Source organism: Plodia interpunctella, chromosome 4 (assembly GCF_027563975.2).
Source record: "Plodia interpunctella isolate USDA-ARS_2022_Savannah chromosome 4, ilPloInte3.2, whole genome shotgun sequence".
NCBI classification, from domain to species: Eukaryota; Metazoa; Arthropoda; class Insecta; order Lepidoptera; family Pyralidae; genus Plodia; species Plodia interpunctella.
The window spans coordinates 3,059,002-3,085,936 of NC_071297.1; the positions used below are offsets into that span (position 1 = coordinate 3,059,002).

Below are 26,935 nucleotides of genomic sequence, written 5' to 3' on the forward strand. Positions count from 1 at the left end.
TTTTAATTTTATTGGCACGGACTTTGTGTTTTTTTTTTTATTATTGTATCAAGCAGACAAACAGGTATACGGCCAATGGTAAGCAGTCACCGCAGCCTATGGACCCTTGCAACAATGGGGTGCCACACACGCGTGTTAGGATCTTACTGGATTATAATGAAAAAGTTATAATATTCATTTGGCTAGAACATTACCATAAATCTAAACCAAAACCGTTCATTTGGTGCTGGTGATGGCATAGAGTCGTAAGGCGATTGGAAAAAAAAATATAGAAGTAGGTGTTCTAGTCAATTAACTAAATGATCAAATTGTATCCCAACTTTTTTCTATATATTTAGATAAGTTTACTTAGTGTACTTTTTAGTTGAAGGGATGGCAAAAGAAACTAATTTGCATATGATTATCAGGGTCCCTTTGTTTTACTTACATTTAGTTGAACGCGTAATGAGTTCAGTAAAAAACGAGGTAACTTTAATCTACTTTTAAACTTGCTCCTGTAAAATATATTACATCTAACTTATATCACAAGATTCAAGTTTTATAAGAACAGAATGTACTAGTTTCTTAAGTGATATTAAGGTAATTTCCAAGTTTTAAAGATAGCGAGTATTTAGTGGAATAATATAAATTATTCAATATATATCAATAATACATATCAAATAATATAAATTTCATCACTAGCTGCATACAGAAGCGTAATTATATATATAAAAGACATACACGTGTATGCACAGCATTGCCATCTACTTTATAAAACGTCATTGATTATAGGACTTTTTGACTAAATTGAGGAAAAAACATAAGTGACATATATAACAAATCCGTTTAAAAAGTATGTGTTAATCCAAGATATACTAAGCTACCTCAATACCAAATTTCATAAAAACTTACGAACTTTCACCTTTATAATATTAGTGAGATTGCGGGCTGTTCCTTGAGGATTATTATAGTTAACTGACGAGAAGAACAGCTGTTTTATTGTACTTTGATTGTGCACACGCTTGATGTCATTACTTGCTTAACAAATCGTTTTAAAATTTTGGCTACATGTAATTTGTAGCATGTAGAAAGACATTGTATCCCGGTAAAATGAATGTCCCCTTGGTAAATTCAGACAAATGAAGCCACGTGTAAATGCTTTTATCATTAATAAAATACTGAAAAAGTTGTTAAGGTACGACTATAATAATTCTCTGGATGTTAAAAAAATTCCCGCTATTATCAAGTGTTTAAATTTTTAATTTATTAACAAAATAATATAACTTATTTTTCGTGCCTGTTAAATGCCATGATTGTGATACTGCGTCATCAGTAAGTTCACTGAAAAAGCTAGGTTATTGGACAAGTTTTGATCTCTGACTGACTCGCGTCCAGTAATCTAGATTTTTGCCAGAGAAATAAAAACAGAGGCGGCGTTGGAGCGCCAAACAAAAATATAGATCCATTTATGCGGGGCCAGATCCGCCCCCAATAGTTATCGGAAAATATTTAGCAAGTATCCATACGCGCCGCACGTCGCTCTAGGATTTAATGTCTTTGGCTGACGTTACACCGACTTTTTTTTAATTTGAAAAGTTTTTTCAATATATTTTTTGTAAGAAACTAAATGAATATGCGATTCTTGCAATAACTGCCACTAATACGGTGATAAACAAATAGTTATAGTTTTTCAAATATAGATCGATTTCTGTGACAGCAGAACTTTAAAATGGGAGCGACAGTGACGTCGTAATTTCATACAATTTGAACAACAATAATGAACAAAATGTAAAATAAAAATGTTTATTCAAAATATTTCTTTTGAATGCTTACTAACTTTTGAAATAAGTGTGCATTGTCGCCGTAATACCGCAGAAAACTGAGGTAAACTTAAACCGCAAAGGTGATAAACTTCATGCAAACTTTGAAGACATAGCTAATATGTATGTAAACGAAGAAGAAAAATGTAATGTCTCATATATACTTGGAAAAGTGTGGTTTTGGTTAATCTTCTTCATAGGTACATATTCTTCTTCATCCGGTGAAGGAAAACATCGTGAGGAAACCTGCACACTGGTTGATTCTTATTAACTTGTGTGTGAAATGGAGAAAGCAATGGCAAACCACTCAATTAATAATGCCAAGAAAGTTGTTGTGTGTGTTTCATTCCACGTAATAACCACGACCCTCAGCTATGAGGAATACGACTATGAAGAAGAATACCAAAGAAAAACATTTTAAAGTTTAAATTTAGGCAAGTGTATAAAAAAACTCGTAGTCCTACGATTGTGTTAATTTTTTTAAACCGCAATGGCGGCGTTGAACACAATCATTAAAGACAAGAAATTTTATTCTTCTTAAAAGGTCTTATGATTTTGTTGCGTTAACTGTTTTTCAATAAGTTTTATTTGGTTTTTGCAAAAGCCGGTGTGACGGCGGGCGCGTAATCCTGAGTCTCCTGGGGACGTAATGGCTTTGCTTATTATTTGACGATATTTTGGAGGCGACGATATCTGCTTCCTGACTATATCCTATATCTTTAGCTTTTGTTCAGTGAAAGGATAATCTATTGTCATGTTTGAAAGTGAACATTATGACTATTTACAATGCGGAAGTAAAGCCTCAATCTCAACAAAATCTATTGAAAGTCATCCTAGTTGAAAGCAAAGAAATATATATATTTATTCAAAATTTATCTTTATAAGATAACTTTACGAAAAGAAATTGTCATTTTTCGCCTAACGTGGGATTTTATTTAGAAGATGCGCAGTGCGTTTTGCTGTGCCTCGAGCAATCGAATCAATGCGTTGGTCCGACCAATCAGCGCTTTAGGCCACCTAAAATATCAGTCAACCTCAAGTTGCAGAAACTAATAAGATATGGACTTCAAAATTTGACGGCAACCTACATACAAACTAGCCCATGTAATAGCCAAAAAATGTTAACTAAACTTCAAGTTTATTTTTCGCTGTGAAAAGAAATAATCACAAAAAATACGCATATGTTTGTGAGCCAGCGATGATAAATAGTAGGTTCATTATTAATTAAACGATTTGTCAAAGCAAAGTTTGCGAAAGTTTATAACAAGCTCCGCTGCGCTGACGTTCATCCCCAGCTTTTCCCCAAAACTTGTAATTTGATATTTTTGCTTAACAAGTTGCAAAAAAGTGGGACGCTTCGTTACGTCACGAAAAGACAATTAAAAAAAATTTGTTTATCACTTTTAATAAATATGTAAACTTTTGTATCCATTATACAATATCAGAATCTTCTCAACTGAACAGAATCTCAGCAAGAGTACAATTATGAAAACAAATCATACTATCAAACATATAATAAAGATACGACAACAAATTAAAATCGAGATAATTTTAATGATCGTAAGTGTTCTCCCCTTTGTGTAATAAAAATAATGAGTATATTATTTAGAAATACGAACAATAATGAACAACATGAGCGGAAATCTGGCCGAAAATTTGTTGAGCCAAGAAGAAAATTTTTTCTCTTCGTAATTCAAATAAACTAACTTCTTCTGGGAAATCGTGTAAAAACATGGAAGTAGTTTGCTAATCAACAAGCAATTTGACCACAAGTAGCCACTCCCGAGGGCGGGTCGCGTCGCAGTGGTGAAATTATTAAACTTTGATGGATCCGCAAACAAATATCTATGACAATCGAGGGCCAAACTTTCCTAATTACCAAAGTAGAGGCTTCTGATGTTAGCATATTTATTTACACGAAATAGGAGACGTTTCTATCGAACAGAGTTTAATACCTCACATCCATCATTTAAATATCTGTTGACTGGGAAGGTTGGTTAGTGAGTTTACCCATTACAATGAAAAATACAAATCTTCTCTTCTCTTTTTAATATTAGTATTGATGATAAGATACACATATATTTATACTGATATCACCCTTTTATCCCTCACGTTTAGCCTGCCGGCATTGCGAGGCCGGAAGACCTCGTGATAGTGAGACTTTTTGATAAATGAGATCCAATATAGTTACTGAATAATGTTTTTTATACATTTCTAGGATACTATGACCCAGTATTTTATATTTGCCCCCTCAAAAACTCCAAATATAACCATTGCTTATTTTACTGCAATCCATCAATGCATCAGTAGTTCGACGATATCGTTAGTACATCATTAAGAGGATTTACAGGTAGATATAAATAGTTCCATTTACGACTCATATTTTATTACATATTAACTGAACTTTTATTATATATTAACTGAGTACATTTGTAATGAGTTGTGACTCGCCTTACCACGTATAAACCTATATAGGTTTTTGTTGGTAGTACAAGCACTACCAAATTTATCATAAAAATCATTGTAACATAAATAAATAAAAAAAAACGATTTTGCCCCAGATTTTTGATATGTGAATTTAACGTAGCATGAACAGTCAACAGGTCTTTCTTATTAAGTGCCAATTTTCCTCCATACTGTGACTAAAATTTACCATTTCCAATTATGCCAAGCTGAGCTGGCGCAAGAAAATATCTATTTACATTCACATACATTTTGAGTGTTATAAATGCTTTAAATATCTATGATCTGATTAAATATGTTAGTGATACCTAATATATCTATAAATTATAGACACTTATATATAACCTCAAATTACTTTTTCATAGGTATGTTAAATTTTGATTTGTGGTAAGCTTCCATAGCCAATCATTTCATTTTGTAATTTAAAAGAAATAAATAAAATAATAAAAGCTGTCTGGAGATTCACCCCAAATTAGCTGGAATTAAAATTATGAAGAACAGTATTTAGACAGACAGCCGCCGGCGAAAGTTTGGTCTGTAATATAACAATAAACCCTTTCAACATTGTACTCGGCAACTCCATTAAATAAATCTCGGCATTTGTTTTTCAAAATTGTTTCTGCTTTATCGCCACAGTCATTTTCCCCTTTTCCCGTTATTTATATTTAATTCAAAGAGCAAAAGGAGAAATAAAAGCAAAGCAACAAATGAATTTTATATAGCGTATTTTTGCTTCTCGGAAATTAGCAGAAATTGTGAGCAGGTTGAAAGTAATCACAAGCATCGAGACAAAGGGAAAAGGAAAGAAGAGATATTTTTTAAAACTGATAGCTTGAATGTTTGTACACCTTGAGCGGTGTTCCGGGTCTATGCTTCCATAGGAATCCTATTAATATTATAAATGTGAAAGTTTGTAAGGATGTATTGTGTTTGTTACTCTTTCACGCAAAATCTACTGGACGGATTGTTATGAAATTTGGTACACTGGTCGAATATAACCTGGAATAACATAGGGTACCTTTTATCCCGAAAATCCCACAGGAGTAAAGAACCGGGGCGCAGCTAGTTTTATATAAAAATACTATAATGTTGACACTCGTAGGTTGAGTAGATAAGTAATTTAAACTTTTTCTAGTCAAGTACAAGATGGTCAAGAGAATGAAAGGTAAGGAATGAAGGGGAACGGCTAAAGATGCGTGGAAGAAGTTAGCGACTGAAGGCGACTACCAGTGGCAGTAATAGAGGGAACCTCACGACCCGGCCCACGACGCCACTCTCAAATGCTCAATCTGGTAGTGGTATCGTGGGCCGGATCGTGAGGTTCCCTTTATTATGGTTGAGCTACGCGATGGCTGACCCATGTGTCAACTCGTGAACGGGTGCTGCCAGAGGGAACTGGTCATTTCGTTTCTCATATATTTTTGTGTAAGTTAATTGTGCTTCACATCGATATATATATTTTTTTTAATCAGCACTCGGATCACAATCATAACCTGTTTTGATATACCTTTTGACTATGTACATTATGTACTTTTATATCTTATTAGAAAAAAACATTGTAAAAAACAATAATGGTAAGCCTTTCTGGCATGATAGGGACCAACACTGTTGAAATGAGATTCTTTCGGCATTTCTTCTCAGCAGTGGTCGTTCCGAAATGCCAGTAGTGTGTAGCTTGTGAGAAATAACTATAAATATAAAAATTTACTGTGAAGGTCCAATTTCTGAATAAATGATTTGAATTTGAATTTGGGATATTACCGGTATACATACCGCACCACTACCACCATTCATAGAAAGGGAGCTAAAGCTCTATACAATACTTTACATTGACAAAACGAGAGCTGGCAGCAAGCACTCCGATAATTTATTCAATGAATATTATCTTGAGGGATGGGACTGGAAGAAATCGCGACATGTTAATATGTTAATCTATAAAATGATAATACTGTACAAGAGCACTTTACCTTTTAGTAAATGTACACGAATTTCTCATCTACTCATTATTTTGTTACAAACGGAAGTAAATTCCCACATTGGAATTATGTTGATACAACACACACACAATCTTATTAGTATGCGCATAATTTCGTGACTACTCGACATCATATTATTTGGCTAATGGCCAAAATAGCAATGTGTTAAAGTTAATGAGTTACTTATGAAATTTGAAACGAAACTAGATGGAAATTGCAAGTTTACGTTTTTATTTGTAATCACTTTCAACATGCAAAGTCGATTTATTGTATTTTTTATATTGTACTAGCTGTGCCCCGGGGCATCGCTCCCTTGGGAATTTCGGGATAAAAGTACCCTATGTATTATTCCAGGTTATTTTCTACCGGAGTACCAAATTTCATGACAATCGGTCCAGTAGATAATGCTTGAAGATGTAACAAACAAACTCACTTTCGCATTTATAAAATAAGTTGGGTATCTCTTTCTTGCTCCAACCAAGTTTCCTGTTTAATGAGATTTTGACGAGATGTAAAAAGGTTTATAAGGGCTGACAATTTTGAATATGCAATGCATAATATGCTGTCGTTGTCAAGGATGATATGCGTGCCAATGGTCTGACAACTAGGGATGCTGATGACCGTGCGAAGTGGGGATGAAAAAGTAGGAAAGCGAACCCTTGGCTCAGAAGCAGAGGAACTAACCGCTCAGATGAGAGAGAATGCTTAACATGCTGTGCGTGTGCAATTTTAGTCTTACAACTAGCCATATCAAACTATAACTAATTACTTTCTGCCGCCAATAAATAAACGAATGCAATTTTTGGTATTACATTCCTTTCGGAAGCAGGAATAAAATTTCCGATACCATACTAAAATGAAAAATGGCTAATTAATTTTTAACATTGTATTACAAAATACAAGGTATAGTTGCGTCCACTGTAACGAGCCTCCTACGAGCGCTTATTAGATTGAAACTTCGTATATAGGATCTACCTAAGTATCTATAATATATAGTATAATATAATATATATTTTTTCAATAAGTACCATATATTGTTTATAGTACCGAAAATTTTCAAAGTTTCAAAAGAAACTTACATCAAAGTACAAAACCATAATATGAAATTACTATGATAATTATTCTATGTGTCGTAGCTAACTCGTAGCACCGTAGCGTCGTAGCCGTGTCTAGTCTACACAGCGACGCTCAGTGTTCGTCCGGCATCGCTCGAGAGCGCACGTCCGGTGCTTCCCTGAAATAAACAAATCCATATGTGATACACGTAACTAGATAAACTTTTGTATAGTATGCAATGTGAACTGAACTTCTTTCACGAATTAACGCATCGGATCAAAGGTAGGTTAATGCTAGTTTTGTTGAGATTGTTTTATTTTTTAAATCATGTAAAAATTCTTTTAATTTTGGTTTATATTTATATAGATACAGGATTAATTCGTTTCTAGATAATTTCGATTAATGCAATATTAACAATATTGCAATTTAAATACTACTATTCAGTAATATTTAACTTTTTACCGAATCGAGTTTTAAAAATAAATAACTTGATGACTTATAATTTATTTATACAACTTCATTTGATATTAACGATATTAATGATATTATAACAAAAATATATTTGACTAGATTGTAACTGTAATCTATTTTTCTTTAAAAAAATATATACAATATTTTTCATAAAACCATTACCTAATTGTTTTATTTTAAAAGAGCATAAAACGCAATGATAATTTTATTTAAATTATTATATCACATCTGTGGAAACCATTTATTTTTATAAAAAAAAGACAATGCAAGAAGTACGCCAGGAAACTCGAGTCAATTTACATATTAAATTTTGAGGCACCCTGAAGCACACCATTGCATATTCTTTGTTCTAACGTTTTGTTACCTGGTTTATATTTCTGACCGACACAAAATTATATACAGTGGTTTTGGTTGTGGTTAGTTACGAATTGAAAAATAATTCATAAAATATACTTTTTTAAATGTATTGATATTTACTTTTATATAGTTGACACAACGTTTCGTTTTTAATCCTTACATTATAAAAATAAGTCGCGCCTCTCGATCTGTATTAACGAGATAAACTCAAAAAAGTATGAAACTAATTTTTGTAGCATTTAGTATTTTTATCACATTGTATCACTTATAAATAGAGTGTCATTCCTGAGGAAGGTTTAGGTGTATTTATTATGGGCTTAGCCGAGTGAAGTATGGACGGTCCGCTAGTTATAAATTTTAAAAAACTTAATCACGAAATTATAATTTGCTTCACAAAGCATCACTTGATGAAATTCAAAGTGTTTATATGTGAAATATAATCAGTTTTTATGAGAATTGTGCTAATAATAATTATAGAACTAGATTTTGACGTTTATTGAGTTGGCGTGATAAAATATAGTTCATGTATTTTATTTTCAATTTCAAATGATTTTAGTTATGAAGTGATTGTAAAAAATATCTAAATAACATTATACAAGACTTCCTCTAATCGCTCCAGTATAACGAATGAAAAAAAAAAGAAATTTTATAATAAAAATGTCGGAAAATGTATCCAAGTAGATTAATTAAATCAACAGAAGCAAATATGTTGCTAAAATATTACGAAAATTCACTTTGGATCTTTCTTTTAATCTAAATTATTTATATTTTATAGAGCTATTGTGCTTGTCATAAAGAGCCTTTTTATGAGGATATAAATATTGCTCTGAGTGAAATTCTTTTTTAGATTCCATACTTAAAATAAAATAGGTAAATAAAACCTATGGAATTAGTAGGTACTTCGTACAACGGAGTACTTACTAAATCCATGATAAAATCATTTAAAATCCTCCGAGCTGAAAAGAAATTGTCTATTACTTCTAACTCAATCGAAAATTCTCTATTTGATTACAAATAAAATTGTTATAACAAGAACGTGAGGTCTGTAGAATTTACTATTTCTATGGTATGTAGACACGTGTCAGACATAATCATGCATTAATGCATGAAATTAGTAGGTACTACGGAGTACCTACTAATTCCATGTGCAAAAGATTGTAGAACTCAACCAAATAAGTTGTCAAATTCATCAGAGTTCGGTGCACATCCTTGCAAAACCTTATAACTTTTTTTTCTTCTAAGAAAAAAAAAGGATTAAATTTTGAAAGCACAATATTGTTCGACGCAGGGTTAGGGGGTTTACACAAAAGTGAGATCCCTATCTGGGAGAAGGTAGCGGATATCTGCTGGCAACTTTATAGCCAAACTGGCGGGGCGTTTTGAACTTTGGTTATTGTTGAAAGGAAGCTAGCTACAATAAGATTATTTACAATAGATTGAATTTAATGGGATTCAATGAGAAGCCAGCTCGTATCGCAAGAAATTAATTAAATATATTTATTTTGTTTGTTGTAGAGGTTTTGAAACTACACTTTATTATGTATTCTATCCAAGATGGAGGCATAGAGAGAGAGGGAACAAACAATAGACAAAATGAGCCATGGACAATAAAAAAATAAACCGAACTAAAATGTTGCTATTTCCAACACCTAGTCAAGAGAGTCACAGTTCCTGGTACTGAAGATCTTGAGCAATGTGGATACTACTATGATCATAATTATTATTACTACTTGGGGTGGTAGCTTGTGTAAACAGAAAATCGCACAAATAAAATAAATATTAATGGGCTCATTTCAATATAGGAGTAGATCTAAAACGAACAGAAGTAGGTGTAATAAGATTTGCAGAAAATGTTTTCGATTAAAAAACCTTACATAGAAAACATAACATTAATTTTCAAGATACACTGTGGCGGTCATGCGATAACCGTTCAAATAAAATAACAATATAGCACTTACCACAATGTCCTCGATCGCTTCCGTGAAAGGCTATCACATAATACTTCCATTCATACAGGTTTCACCTCAAGGGATTTTATTAAAATATTCCGTAGAAAAAGATGCCTCGTAAAGGTTCATGATTCTTAAATGGTTGTGAAAGCGGCTCGTGTTTGGTAGAAAGGCTTTTCTCTTTGTAATAAGAGTTCGTGACATTCTTTTAGTTGGGCCCGGTTATGTGGAAACTTAGCAACGTACAATTTTGTGTTCGAGAATTGGATAATACATTTTGAAAATTAGTTTTAGCAATATCGCTAAAATTTTCGAGTTCTTAGTTTTATCGGTTAATCAAATTACCAACTGAAATGTAGATAATTGCATTATGGTCTAAATAATAGGTAAAAAAAACTACATATATGTTGATGACATTGAAATCGTTCTTTCCAAATATTATTATTTCCATCAAGACAAAGTAAATTTCTTTGTCACGTTTAGACCATTTATTTCAATAAATTTTCTTAAAACTTTGCATATATTATACAGGAGTATGGAGAAGGACATAGCCTTTCATCCCTAAAAAAGTACGGCACCCGTGGAAATTCACGCGGGCGAGCCGTGGGTAGAAGTTAGTATCGATTTCAATGCTTAGAAATCAGTGGTATGTATATTGCATCCATGTGACTTAGAGCGTAGTTTGAGTTCTGCTTGGTTTACTCACAAAGCACTGTTCAGGGGCATGAACTGGTGCGTAAAGCCGAGCACTGTGGCCTTAGGCCAAATATTCAGAAAGCAAATTTAAGTTAATATAAGGATCCTTTTACTACTCGCTCATTGTCTAAAATTACTTTTCATTGAGTGATCAGTGATTTTAATTTGTTATCCAGCAATTGTTATCATAGTTATTGCGTGAAAAGATTTCGCATGATTTTGACGTCAAGTAAGTGATATAGTACTATTTAATGTTTAAAATGTACAATAAATTATTGCGTACGTATTGTTAACCGTATATCTAGTTAAGTAAGAATAATACGTGTGCCAATTGTCTACCATTCAGCATTGTGCCGTGCAGCGTTCTGTCGCTCAGCTATGGTGCCATTCTCAACAAGACCCACTCGACACAAGGTGCACGTACTGATCGTTAGCGCTTCAAATGGCCCTGTATCACGAATATCATGATATGCGATCACACCTTTTATGTCACGAGCGTTATTGTTAGGGCCGTTTATTCCTCGTTGTATTGTATTGCGTTTACAAAAGTTCTCGAATTCAAACAATACTATTTAGAAAAATCGGGTTTCTGTCAATAGACATGACGATGCGCTGTCAAATTAAAAACAGTATAGGTTTTCTTACTTTTTCTCTTGCACTTCGCACGATCTTCGACATTCTGAGTTGTCGGTCCGCTCTCTCTCATTCGAAGGTTTTTCCGGTATCGCTTCAGCCGCTAAGCATGGAGGTCAGGCTCCACTTTTCTACTTTTACTTCAACATTAGACCTTTGGCACGTAACATATTTCACGAAAAAAAACCAGCACTTGGATTTACCGCTTATGTTCGGCCAGAACCAATAAGCGGCATTGCCACAAATTTGCTAGTTTATGCAAGAGATAGTGTATGCGTGGGACTCCATAAAGAGACAGGTACAATGGTTTCATTCAACTGACCATAGATTGACCATCTCTGATTGGAAGACCTCTCATTATGGCAGGCTATGTGTTATGTGGCATGTAACATGAACTTGGAGCCACGACACCAAGATCACTTTCATCAGTTGGATGAAATGTACCTGCTTCTGTGTAGATCCCGTTCCACTAATGACGATGATTGTTTGTCCACAGATGAAGTCGTGGACCGCCCACGACCAGGACACGACGCTGTCGTGTTGTCGCACTCTGCATGTCAAGCATGCGGCGTATGCCAGCGCACTTTATACATTGGTAAGCATAGAGCAGTATTTAATTGTGCTAATATCGTAATTTAAGAATCTGCTCCCGAACAAAATTTGAAATAATAAGGGTGGGTTGCACTAGCCAACTTTGGCGTTAACTTTAATCATAACGTTTGCGCATAACAACGCAAAGTACGCCATTATATCTAAATTAACGCGGTGGAGCGTATGTTAAAGTTAACGTTAAAGTTGACTGATGTAACTGAGTTATAAGCGCGTCGAGTCACGTGCAATGTAGAATTCTATAAGCTATTTACAGGATTTAACTATTTCAAATACATATACTATTATAGTAAACTAGCTGTTGAATGCAGCACCGCTCGCGGTTGCCTATGTGTGACCTCGGATCACTAATTGTATCTTTCTGTTCATCGAAATCGACCCAGCAGCATGTCCAGGTCCATTTCATGACCCAGGTCATGAAAGCGTGTAGACACGACTTTCGCATTTATATTATTGGTATGTATAACTTAGTAGGCTGAGTGGGAAAAATTTAATTCAAGAACAAGATTATTTAAATATTTCAAGATTTTCAAGAAAGAACAAGGAAAGTGTAGAGTTGGCGCTAACTTTTAACCATGAAATGCTTCAAGTTCACTTTTCTCATAAAGTAACGTGTGAAATTGTTTCGGAAATTTCCAGAGAAAAGTTCATGTTGTATTGCTTGTGAACGACACGTATTTACTTTCCTTTATCTAAGAAATGGTTCTAACATTTCAGATTGGTTTTGTTTCTTTATTGTGTTGTTGCAGCGCCATTTCACAGCCTGGTTTTATTTTACAGTTCTTAATTTCCGTAAAGAAAGTGAAAACTCTTTGGCCAAAATATAAAAGGTTTATATTATAAAAAACTTCACTTAAAATGAAGACGAAATAAAAACTTAAACTTTATTAAAGGTGATTCTGTGACCACATGTATGTAGATGTTAATGTTTCATAATGGTATATCATAATAATATCTTCAAAATGTGGGTGTATTATTGGTATTACATTTAAATATTTACAAAAAATTATAAATTGACAACTTGTATTTTTCGAAATATAATTAAAAAGTTTAATAAACAAGTAATGATTATTTAATAGAATGAATATACCCCATGGGAATAGTATACCACAAAATCTATGAGATACTTAGTAAAGATACAATCTCCTGTGTAGTAGTAGTACTACGCATTATGTTTAAGTACTTAGATCTTAGTCTATCTAGCTTAATCTCTGCAAATGATATCCTCCGTAATGAACGCCTGAATAAACAATTTCCGATCGTGTTCTCGGCTTTGTTTGCAGACTAGGCATGGCTCGGGATGTCATGTATCAACAGCTGATGTCGATTGTTTGTTGATGGTACAAATCATATACAAATCTGGCTTAGTCAAATTACAGAGGGATATCTTTTCTACCTATAGAGAGAGAAAGAAATAGTATTTGCTATGATGTTTTTTCGTTATGTTTGTTTAAGGTAATCTGTAGATTTAGAATATCTATGCAAGATACGCGACGGCCTATGATTCTATATATACTTGACCGCCCAAGTGTTTTAAGTGTAAAATGATAAGAAATATTGGCTTCAAATTATATTTATTTTGCGTTATCTATAATTAATTAACGTTATCTATAATTTCGACAAATGTATTCCTTCGTACGATCGTGTTCCACACCCATACCACAACTTAACAAACAATTGACTTAGTTAACTAACTTATTAATTCCTCCAAGGCCGACTATTACAGTTTAATAGTTTAGTGTGGATCAGTAATACACGGTAGTTGACTTTAATTGAGTTTAACTACCCGATACAGACGAAATGTTACAGTAATTTCATGTAGGAGACGAGTAATTCTTTGATGATAGGCGATGATTATTATACGCCAGTTCTTACTCGCAACTTCGCACGCGCGTAAATTTACATTTAAAAAAAGTCTTACTTCTTACTTTATCTCCTTAAGAAATCTACTAACTATATAAGTATTTCATCTTTTTGTAGGTTCGACTGCGCATTATCAGTCAAGTCTATTACGTAATTTTACGTTACATTTAATATTTAGACATATTCATCTTATACGTTATTCCACGTTTTATTCGTCGTAATAAAAAAATATTTTTATTCACAAATTATCTATCTCTCATAAGAGGTGGTTCGCGGCCGCAGCGTTCGAAACGCTCTGAGAACCAACCCAAGAGCATTTTCCCGGTTTTATTGTACGTTATCATCTAGTACATTGTCAGCCGTTGAGCGTCGGAGCCCACGATCCGCTTTCCTACTATTTCGTCTAAACTTGGCGCGGTCGTCGGACATACCATTGTGTAAATGATAGTGTATAAGAAGATTGTATTTCAGTAAAAAATTTCTAATCTGTTAATCTGTGTTAAATCAAAGGAATCCCTTTTGATATAACACAGATTAACAACCCTAAAGTGTACTCGTAAAATTAATACATACTAATGTAATGAAAATTTACATTTCATTATAATTACAAAGCCTTTAATGAAAGATAAAAGGAATTTGGTTTCAATTATCTAGATCTAAACCTGTTTTAATGGTCTTGATTATTCTCGCCTAACGTTAAAACGTTATAATATTGCCCTAATTAATTATGAATTCAAATAAACTTTGTTGTAAGAGTTAGATAAATTTCAAGGATTAAAAATTATGATCCCAGAACAAAGCTATACTTCCAAACTAATATTATAAATGCGAAAGTCTGTATGTTTGTTCCGCTTTCACGGCTAAACCGTAGTACCGATTTTAATGGAATTTGGTATGAATATGGTTAAAGAGCCCGTTAAAACATAAAATATCCTACCATATCACGAAGATTTGATTAGAAATAACGGCAAGGTAATTCAAGGATATTTTTGGTCGTCAATATCGTTATGCAGTGAGTTTCTCTGTCTCTCTTATCACTGATTTTCGTGGGTTTTAATTGTGGTTTTAAATCAGGGTCTTCCGAATTATTACACCACACTATTCGCCAAGTCATCCTAATATCTCTCTATAATATCTGGACATAGTTGAAATACACACAAAGTTAGCGTTGTGTGTGGAAAGTCCCAACAAGCTGGCAGCACCTGGGTCAAGGAGTGTGGCTTGATGTTTGTGTTTCCTTAATGGTCCAGCTATATTGAATATAGGTATAATTGAAGCCGCACCATCGCATAGACATTAGTGAACTAGTAGTCAACCAGTATCAGTAATAAAGTGTAATAATTTGATGAGTAGGTTCAGTTTTTTAGACCGTCAGCTAACGAGCACCCTTTTAGAAGTGTCAATGTTGTTTTGAAACTTTGCATAATGGTTCTCCCCAAGTCCAATTCCACACTTTATCACTATCTACCAGTTATCTTATCATCTTGTTATGTATATAGGTATTTTAAAATACCTTGTATATGCAGCCACACTACACATGCCCGAGAAGGACCTATCTTTTATACTTTACCTTTCGGTGCCACCTACTAATTTCTCTCTGCTGCGTCCTTTGACCCGGCTCCATTTGTCCACATGGCAATCCTCCCTTATCCATGTGATTTATTTAAGATTCTCGGCATATAAACCCTTCTAATTACTGCTTCGGAGTTAGCTAAAATATTGGTTGGTGAGTATATGGTGCAATGGAGACCATTTTTATATAAGATTCCTGGCCTTTTTATTATTGATAATATTTGTAAAAAACATCATTTAGTGATACATTACACTGAAATTGATTTAAGAAAAAAGGAAGCAACTCGTAAAACTTTAGCGATTATAGTTCAAAAAAGAAAGCGATTCGACTAACGACCCCAAATCTCATAATACCCGCATTTCCATTGCACAACTTTGCACATGCATCTTGCAAGTTCGGACAAGACCGGAACTTGGCTCTCGTTGGAATCTTCAACTTTTGTTCAGAAACAAATAAAAGCATTTTAACTACATAAACTGCCGTAATGGTATTTTAAAAAATGCTAATTTAAATAAAAAATATATGTCAATACAAATTTATACTACAATATACTTCATTAACATTGTAATATTTACTGGCCATCCGATACAATAACGGGCGCAAAAGTGCCCATAACACTTGCAGCACACACACAAACACTTTAACTTAAATTTTAATAATGTTGGTGTATTGAGGAGTACCAAATCATTGAATAATGAATATACATAAATATAAGAATATACCAAATCATCTGTTAGAATTCTTATAAATTTTACTGTAAACTTTGTAAACAGATCAATCTGAGTATAATATCGTTTAAATCGAAGTAAAATGTTTATTAGATTTTACGTAAAACGATACCTACATCAGGCTCAGTGTATGTGGTATTGGGTCAGGATTTCGGCGACCCCACCTTAGGTTACTCAGTTCAGTAATAATTAAGTATCAGATGAAACCAGACTTATAAATTAGTGAGAGAACCGTAATGTTATTTCCACCGAATTTTGGAACAAACGACACAATAAAATTAAGATACTAATTAAAATGGGCGTGGAAAAGAGCTTAGAAGATTTAATCTTAATGTTGTCCTTCTTAATTAATTTTCAACATGGCGACTTCATTGTTTACCTAATTAAATACGTAATGCAAATGAGGTGGGAAGGTTTTCTTATTGTAGCCATTCTAATCATGTAGTTCTTTTGGTTGTGTTCGTGCTGGCCTATTCTTTTCATTTGGCCAGCACGAACACAACCAAAAGCATTGTCCTGAAGTTGTAATTACTGACATATATTCAGGTATCTTCCGCTGAGGAAGAAACCAATAATATGCTCAGATGAGAGAGAGTTAAGCTATATTTTGCCTGATAAACTTGGCTTGATATACTAACACATAGAATAGAATGTAGGACTCGATGACGGTGGCGTTCCTATAAATTTCATAATACTCGTAGAATAACTTGTCAAAATATTTCAAATTTTTTGTTCGCCGGGTATATGCTTATCAATTTAAAAAAAAATGGTGTCATATAGACTCCTCCGTTTCTCTCCTGTAATAGGTATATATTTTACTTTAATTAAATCGTTAATGTTATATTTGTTTCAGAATATATCAATATTAGTGGTGCTGTTGTACAGTTGGAGGATCGGAGTCAACGCTAAGAGATACAAGGAGTTGGACGATGTATATTATGGTAAGCAATTTAATTACCTCTTTATCTTTATCATTCACTCTCTCGACAGAGTAATTTGGTCGGTGTTGATCTTTTCGGATTTGGCTACTGTTTTTACAATAGTTCTTAATTTATTCCAACCAGTGGCTTTTTTTAAACATTCAGTTGTTAGACATTGTGTAGCAGTTATGATGAGATCGAGTAACCTGCTAGGTGATCAACTACTTGACCAATAAATAGCCTTAATTAATTTACTAATTTTATGGTGCATGTATTTGGTATTTCAACATTTCTAAATATTTATTTCTTATGTGTTATGAATACTTAGAAAACAGTGGGCCATTTTGGTGGACCCGTTTTGAATAAAAGCTACTCGATGCACAAAAAGAAAATAGAACTCCTAGAACTCGCGCAATATGTATAAAGCAACTCTACCATTGCCTTGGAATGGTTTTGCATAAAATATATTACATAAAAATGTGATAAGAATAACACCGACATGACAAGTCAATATCATGAAACTTTATGTTGCGGTAATAATTACAAATTTGTAATAAATGACATACTGATGACCTTTTCCTTAACAAATTTTGTGTATCGAAAACCAAAGCAGCAAATTAGTCTGTTTTAATCTTAAAAGTATTAAGTGTACCCCTTTTCTATTTGGTCCTAAGGTTTGACTGCCAGACAATGTCTTATAGCATTGAGACCACCTAATGCTAACTTCCTAAGAACCTCAATAAAGAGCAAACGAATCTGGAATCGATCTCGGCGACCTTCAATATTACTGGTAAAAGGCACTCACGTTGCCTATTGCTTATTATTCCGTCGCGTTCCAATTATTGTGTCAGCGTTGATGGATCGCTTCTGATGTACTAATTTCATTTAAACGAGAGTGTTTTGATTTCATTCCTATAATGAGACGTAGGCTGATTTGATGACATATAATTTCATTTATTAGGTATTTTATTTGTTAGATTTTCATTTTACCTGAAGTGATGCTCTTATTCTTTTCTTATTACATCTCAATAGAATAATGTTATTTGAAGTAAATATTGATTTCGTGGTTCGAACTGGCTTTTATAAGCCAGTTCCAAGGAATAAATATTTTCTATCCAGGAATAAATTTCGACAACGCCAAAGCGTGAAAGCTTCTGATAAATTTGCATGATTAAGCCGTGAATTTCGGAAAATCGCTATGAAAATATTGCACGTATGATAAACCCCGAATAATACAATTTCGTATAAAATAAGGGTGCATACGTGCGTATCTAGTTAGAAGAGTTTAAAAGGAGCCACAAGGAAGCAATACAATCATTGCCTATACTACATCATTCCATTCTTTCTAGTTATTGATATTAAATCCTTTTTAGTTAATCAAACATCGGCGGTAGCAAGTAGGAAATAAAAATCTTTTCGTAATCACAATAATCTTACTTCAGTCTCAGGACCACATGGAAAGGGAATGCGTTATTGCTTTTTATAATCTTGAAATTCCTTTTATGTAATTTTGTACGTAAAAATAACAAATTGAAAAAACAAGTTACGTAAAAGAAAAATAAGTTTTACTTCTGTGTCCTCTTTATCTTACAGGATGAGCCAATTACGGAGTAATAAATTCCACATAAAAGGTTCATTCTTCAGCGCTGAGCTCATTATACAGCTTATTCCGATATTTCCGGGAATTCACATTTTTTCCACAATACGTTTTTTTAAAAAAAAAACGTTGAACAATGTAGCCGGAAAAAAGAGAGCCAGCCAATTTCTAGTATATTTAATAAATATTTGTTAATTGTTCCAGCTATTATTTTAATTGTCTACTGGCGACCCGTCCCGACTTGGGTAAAGACATAATAAATTATACAATTAAACCTTTTCTCAGGAGTCTCATTATCTATTGGTGAAAACCACATAAAAATAAAGTTTTTCAGTTTATCGCAGGCGCATAGACAGACGCGGCAGAAGACTTTGTTTTATAATATGTATAAAAATTATAGTCTCGTTTGTATAGGAGTACACGTACATGACCATGGGAAAGCGTCACTGGTGTTAACAAGATTTTTTTTTTATTTGCAATTTGGCCGTCTGGTTTAGTTCACTCCAAACAACTCATATACATAGACCTATGCTGAATGTAGTTTCATGACCGTATTAATGGATACCGCAAAAAGGCAAAGATATAGTATCTAATTACTTTGCCTGACTGAACGGTTCCGAACAAACCCAGTGCAAATAGCAGAAAATTAATGTTTAATTAACAACAGATACGGTTCCCTGATTTCTTTCTGCAGAATGTAATTTTTTCTGTGATTAAGGCTTTTTTTCTTATTTCGCTGCTACTATTTATCATGATAAAGGCTTGTTTTGACGTTGTTTTCTTATTAGTGCGGTACTTGGTACTCGGGTCGCATAGAAAATGTGGCGTAGGTTCGAATTTCTGCGGTCTCGATCTTGGTTAAAGATATCTTTGATACTTATTGTTATAAGTTCAACGATGTTATTGTAAGGATCCTATATTATTTACACTTTAACAATACTTCTTCTTCTAGATCACAGATATATCGTATAAATGGGATTTTATTATTTAACCCACAATCGTCAGAGCAACTGAAGCATATACGTGACATAAAATTATCGGTCGAAATTGCAGATTCATTGCTAGCCTATCTTGTTATGAATTCAACTACGAATTCAATATAAAAATTATGCCAATGCAATTTCTAATACTTAATCACTTTAAGTTGTCACGATCACCGATTGGTAGTATTAAAATAATTCGACATTTATCCTCCAAAGCTGTTTAACTTAAAAATCAACATTTATATTTACCGAGACACCAGGCGGAAGCTCTTTTGAATTTCAAGACGTGGTTCACCATTCAGGTCATTAAATATTTATGCAGCGCACAGTCAAGTTTGTTTTGTGCATTTCAGGACTGATTTACTGAAAAAGATTTATTTTCCTGTTGTTTATTCGTTTTCTGAATGCAAACATTGCCTCGTATTGTGGTGATGAATGGTTTTTTGATAATAAAATCTTTGCTCGGGAAATTATAATTTTGTTTAGACTTATATGTAAGTAAAGTCAAAGCCACTAAATGTAGATCTTTGAAAATGTATTTAACATCACTAGATGAAGTCGCCGGTTAATACGCCAGCTACAAGCTGTAGTAATACAGCAAATTACTATACCCTCCGCTGTATAGCTATAAAAATCCTACCATTTTTTGCTATATTTATATCGCCAGGCTTAATCCGAATGTGTTCACGCAATTCCACACTGGAGTTAATCGAAGCCACGTCTCGCTCAACCGTAGCTCATGCAATATCTGGGAAGGGTAATGGCAGAACAGACAAATGACGTCATATATCATTCCCACGTCAGCCGACCCCATCACTTGCTTATGAAAATTAAAGGAAGCGGCTCATGACATATTAAAATGTATCGTTCAGAGCGCTGGCTCCGCGCAATATTGCCGAAAATAGGCTCATCCATCTACAAGTAATGAAAGCACAGATGAGATAACCACGTACATTTTTCAAAGGTAATTTGATATTTTGGGAAGGCAATATTTTTTTATATTCTTCTGTATGCTTACAATGTGCAGTATGAATTAGATTTTAAAATTATAGCGTTATCAACAGACTAGTCTAGTAAAAGGCATACGTTTCACATTATATGCTTAGTAACAAAACGTTAGTGTACGAGATAAAGACAGTAGGTAGTTTTGTTGGAAAAGCACGCACATACACGCAGACTTGGTAGACATAAACCAACAAAAGCGAAGTTTAAACAAGCATATCTCCCTCACCCCGACTCCCATTACTCCTAAGCTAGCTCACTAAGTGGGTGTTTGCTTTAAATTACACACAATAAAATACTGCGGGCGAATAAGTGAAACAATTCTTCGTCAGGCGCGTCGTTGCTCTCAAGGTCCTCGCATCAGTCACTGAAAGCAATTTCAAGGAACCCAACGAGAATTTGAGAGAAAGCACCAACTTTAGCCGCTTACAACTTTTTCAAATTTAAAATTCTTATTTTGTTTTTCCCAATGTAAGTGAATTGAGCAAACACAATTTTAACGATATATCAGGAGCGATTCTACTATTTTTTTTAATACACTGAACAATATTCTTTCTTTTAAATGCATCACAATGGTGTTGCGTTAAAGTCTAAAAAAAATTCTTCAGTCCCTTTTTATGCTTGTATGTACTCTAACCAATATTATTAAATATAAAGAGAGATTAAAGTAGGTATAGCAATCTAGAGAAATATCTGTGGTTTTGATAACTGGAATGGTTTTTTGTTACACTCTTCTCATTTGCATTCATTCTAAAAACAATTGCCTGAAAATTCTCACGAGCACCCTGAGACAATTAAAATAATTGTTAGACATACATCTGAATAAAAAAATATATATTGAGAATATAGAAATCTTAACTAATATTATAAATGCGAAACTTTTTTGTTACCTGTTCACCCTCTATCTACACAACCAATCTTGTTGAAATTTTGCATTCTTGAAGTATGAATTATAGAGGAGGACTCCCTATGTCCTCCTTTCATGCCGAAAAATTAACGCGGGCGAAGCCGCAAGTAAATAATATTAATAAATAAATAACAACATGTGGTCTAGTCGAGAACGCGTCGAAATAAACTAACGCGGCACGTGCGTACTTATTTTGTTTATAACATGTAATGATTTTGCCTGTATAAAATACACCCACTTTTTTAATAAACATATAGTTAAGCTGATACCTTCACTCATGGATTCTGAATAATTGGCAATTCTGTAGGCTGTAGTTTAAAAAAATTATATTATTCTGTAGGCTGTAGTTTAAAATAATTATATTAGTATTACAAAAGACACACATATGTATTTCAGCAACGATATATCGACAATCATTAGCAATCGTTCCTTCAGCTCGCACCGCAAAGAATTCTCATTACCAACCCGTGGCTCGGAATGCCACCTATTTATTGTTTTAAAGGCACGTGTCGATAACTCCGTATTGTCATCTGTCATCTAAAGCTTAATACGTTGGCATAATTTTGTGCAAATTAAATACGTTTCGACATTCAGACGAGTTTCATGTGTTTTTACTGTCTAATATTAGTTGTAACCATTCACTTACACGAATGTAAATTTTTCTCAATAATACAAAAATTAATAATTAGTTTATATTCTATCACAAAAAAATTGGTTATAGATGTAATAAACCGTAAACCGTACTTTAGAATGTACATAAACAAACATTACTTCTTATCCTCATTTAGTATTAATCCATCTTACCGCAACAAAATCAGAGTATCGTATACGAGTCGACTAATTGCATGGATCGATTTCAGGAATTTGATAATCCAATAATCTGTTTAATATCCCTATATGAATCCCTTGGAATTGGATTTCATATGTCAATGTCCCAAGATTGCGTGACAAGCAATTTAGAACTTGATATGAGTGGCTGTCGGCTGCTAAATGGAGATAAATAAATAAGAATATGAATGACAATATTTTGGATATTTGTTTTTATGATTCGTGATTTTAAAATGTAATTAAAATTTTATGGAACCAAAAATATATTTTTTAAATATTCATTCATTCATAAACGCTATTTTTCTTTTAATTACGGAAATATGTGATTATTTTATTCTACGCCTAAAATTGGCAAGGTTAGACTTCTAGATGGAATTGTATTGCTTAATGTACTACTTACCTTGGGAAGTTTCAATCACTACATCTGATGCCGGTCGCAGTATATCAGATCAATGAAACTTCGGCAAAGTCACAAACTTTGCCTATCCATGACTCTAAATATTGTATTAGCATGTGAAGGGTGCTACACATCGATGTTGTACATTCTGTTAATTGTGCACGTCGTGGGTTCAACGGAGCGTGGTGGTTAATTACATTGTATGTGAAATTGTAATGTCCCGTGTGTTCAACACTTTATTTCGCTATTTTCTTGTATGTTGACGACCTCCGTGGCTTAGTGGTCACCGCGCCGCGCCCGTCCCGTCTTGAGGTTCTGGATTCTGTGTGTACTGTGCCAGTTTCTGTGTTTGTGTCCATCGGAACCGCGATACAAGCATAGTGCTTAGTGTGGGCCGTTGAGAGTTGTTCATTTGTTGTCCATTTTCATAGTACTTAAAATACAATGTTTTATTCCACCGTTGCTTTGTTATTAAGTTTTTTCGACATATACATAACCTATGTTTCACAATTATCAACTATTTTAACATTTACACACTGCAAGCCCTTTGAAGCCTGTTTTGTATCACATAATTTATTTAAATTGGGCAATTTGTCCAATTACTATTTTGGCTCAACAATCATAACGGCAAAAGCATAAATTAATTCGAATTAAGTGACCAATAACATATGTGGGATTAATGTCAAGCTTGCCAATATTAATTTGTGTTTTAGTTAAGTAGGTAGATAAATATATTAGAGGGTAGTACAGTACGCGTACAGTATTTTTTTAAATGTAAATTAATGATATTTTTTTAATGTAATAATTTGAAACTTATTTATTGAATTGTATTGTTCCAAGTAAAACCGTACTAATAAATAAATTCTTATTTTATTATGTATTTTACTAACACTAGATTATAAGGATATTTTTATTAGTAATACATATGGATCTATGGTCTGAAATAAACGTTTATTATTATATATATATAATAATAAACGTTTATTTCAGATATATATATATATATATATATATATATATATATATATATATTGTACCTATTTTGTTACGTATTACGTTTGTTACGAACACACAATACTAATATTGTTGGCTTTTAATAAGGGTTTTATTTATAATAATATTTGGTGTCATATCCATAATACTTTCACATTTATAATATTAGTAAATATTGTTTGTGAGGATGTACGTGTGTGTGTACCTATATATGTTACTCTTTCACGCAAAATTGGTCGGATTACTGGTCGGATTGCTATGAAATTTGGTACACGCGTATAATATAGATTGGAATATAGGTAATGGAGTGAAGTCCCGGGGCGCAGCGTTACTTCTAGATGATGTCTATCATTTTTCATGGAAATTCATTGATTCAGTCATGCCGTCCGGCGGGACCAAAGACTGCTTAAGTGTGAGGCGCCCCTTATCTTTCAGTAGATTTAGAGATGCCACCTTGATCTTCTTTGGTAAGCTTATGTTCTTACTTGATATATTTTTCACGTTCCTTAGAACTCAAAATTAAATCTTATATCAAATAATAATTTCTCACAAGCTACGAACTACTACAACAGAACAAGAGGTTATTTACAAAATACTGTTATTTACTAAATAATGATTTCGTTTGAAAGTTTCACTCAGAAAAATTAAACATAGATTTAATTGCCTTTTTTATTTTTGTTTGTACTTATTTGAGATTGTGTCGATAGATTTGGTAAGTAATGATGATTGATAACATTATAATGACACGTTTTATAAAACACAGCCAAAGAAAACATATTTATTTTTTCTTCTCCATCCATCACCAATTGCTCATAATAATATAAATCAAATTATAACAAATGAAAAAATGTCCCTTACTTTAAATGGATTTGTCCTGCCTTGGCTGTATAACTTTCATTATAATTGATCAACGTCTCAACAATGTTACAATTGAAACTGTTTGTGAAAAGTCGTAAATAAAATTACCTAAGCCATTAAAATTATATAAAAAAAAAGATTACCTCTCGTTTCCATAATTCTCATTTCCATAGTTCCATAAGCTAGTTTGCAGTTTCGGCGTATATTACTGACTTTTTTCTTGCGGTACACAAGATACGTTTATTCCCGTCGGGGCATTTGTCTGAGTTCGCCGATGTATTGTAGCTGGATTTTAAAACATCACATTATACCTAAATACTTGTAAACTTATAATATCATACAAATTGTATACTTTTTAACTCCCGACGCAAAAAGAGGGGTGTTATGAGTCTAACGTGTATGTCTGTGTATCTCTGTCTGTGGTATCGCAGCTCCGAAACGGATGAACCGATTTTCGTTAAGTTTTTTTTTTGTGTCATAGATAATTTTACCCCGAGTGTTCTAAGCCATGTTTCATGAAACTTGGTTCAGCCGTTCAAAAGTTGTAGCGAAATGAATATTGAAAGTCGGGGTATTTTTTAAATTTGTCTAACAAATAAACTTGTTTCTTATAGTTCTCATAGTAGTGAATAAGAATATAAGTAGAATAAATAAATAAATAAATATATTAGGACAAATCACACAGATTGAGCTAGCCCCAAAGTAAGTTCGAGACTTGTGTTATGGGATACTAACTCAACGATACTATATTTTCTAAAATGATAAACATCCAAGACCCGGGTCAATCAGAAAAAGATCATTTTCCATCATGACCCGACCGGGGATCGAACCCGGGACCTCTCGGTTCAGTGACAAGAACTTTACCACTGCGCCACCGAGGTCGTCGAGAATAACAATAGTGTTAGCCATAATGTCAGCTATAAACCACTATTAGAGCATAGCGGCCATTTGCAGGCAATTCAGAGGATATATGCGTGCTGATATGTCGAGTTGTAATTGCTATGCTAAGAACACATATTGATTGGCCGATGCATGAGCGTAACTTCATGCAGAGTAGATCTATCATCAGCAGTAATATCTACTGCAGAAAGGAACAGGCGACGGAACGGTAATACAAGGAGAAAGAAGCTTCTTTCTTCTTTTATTTCCGTTTAGAACCATGTGAGATTGAATGCTTACAAAAATAGGGAGCTATAGGGTACAAAACTTAATGATTATCATTAAGTTTTAAAATATTACCTCTTAATAATAATAATGATTATCATTAAGTTTTGTACACTAACTACAATAAACGATTTATGTGAAATAAAGAAAAAATCATATAAATTCCAACTTTTACTACCTACATTTTTACGAGTTGCTTCGAGTATATTTATTCTAGACGATCTTCATCTTCTCAGTCACCCAATCCAGATATTTATATAGGTACAAGTAGTTTGAAGCTGACTCAATCCTAGCCAGGAAGTAACACCCGCGGGCATCGACTGATCGATTCCCAGCGATTGTTTGTTCTCTTGAGAATCGATTACGTGCCTGTAGAACGCTTACTTTTTCACGACACCAATTCTCTCGATATTTGACTTTGATCGAGTCCTTATATTTAGACCGTCGCGTTTTCGCCAAAGTTTTCAGACGTATTGTAGTCAGGAATAAAAGAGAATGAATTGATTGCGTCAAACAGTGAACGAAAAGAATTGAAAAATAATATTAGTAACTTCGATTATTATATTAGTACTTAATCATTTGGGCGCTGAATTACCGCAAAAACATTAGGTTATGTTTTCGCCCGGTAGCGCACATTGCTTATTGACTACTTATGACTATGAATTAAATAGTAAATTCCATTACAGAGCTATATAGATTAAATCAGAAAAAACAAATGCAAAATGGTAACATAATATAGGGTTCAAAATGTACATCTATTCATGTCAACATTGTCTTTCAACAACAAGCAAGACAGTGCGACTTAAATGAATTACTCTAATATGATATTATTACACAAGTTTGTATTCCAGTTCTAGGACAAACAAACATACTGCCATCAATGGAAATTAATTTACTCGGTCTGAATAGTGCAGGCCACGTTGCAATTGTATTTGGAAATGGCAATGGATTGGTTCCAGAAATTAATTACGGAATCGCAGAAATTTATTTCTGTACAGGGTAAACAAAGAAACAGTTTGCAAATGAAAAAAATAATAATACATTGGAAAATAAAACTTATAGAAATTATTATTTTTCACATCGTTCAAAAACGACATTATTTATCTGAAAATA

General features: G+C 33.4%; 1 protein-coding gene across 1 annotated transcript in view; it reads left to right on the forward strand.

Moving 5' to 3' along the window:
* Nucleotides 1-7,418: 7,418 nt before the first annotated feature.
* Nucleotides 7,419-26,935, forward strand: part of LOC128669547 (uncharacterized protein) — a 29,392-nt gene continuing 9,875 nt past the window's right edge. Inside the window, exons 1-3 of the mRNA XM_053744451.1 lie at nt 7,419-7,576; nt 11,897-11,995; nt 17,027-17,114. Coding sequence (XP_053600426.1) covers nt 11,897-11,995; nt 17,027-17,114 — 187 coding nt within the window. The 5' untranslated portion in view covers nt 7,419-7,576. The remainder of the gene's footprint in view (nt 7,577-11,896; nt 11,996-17,026; nt 17,115-26,935) is intronic.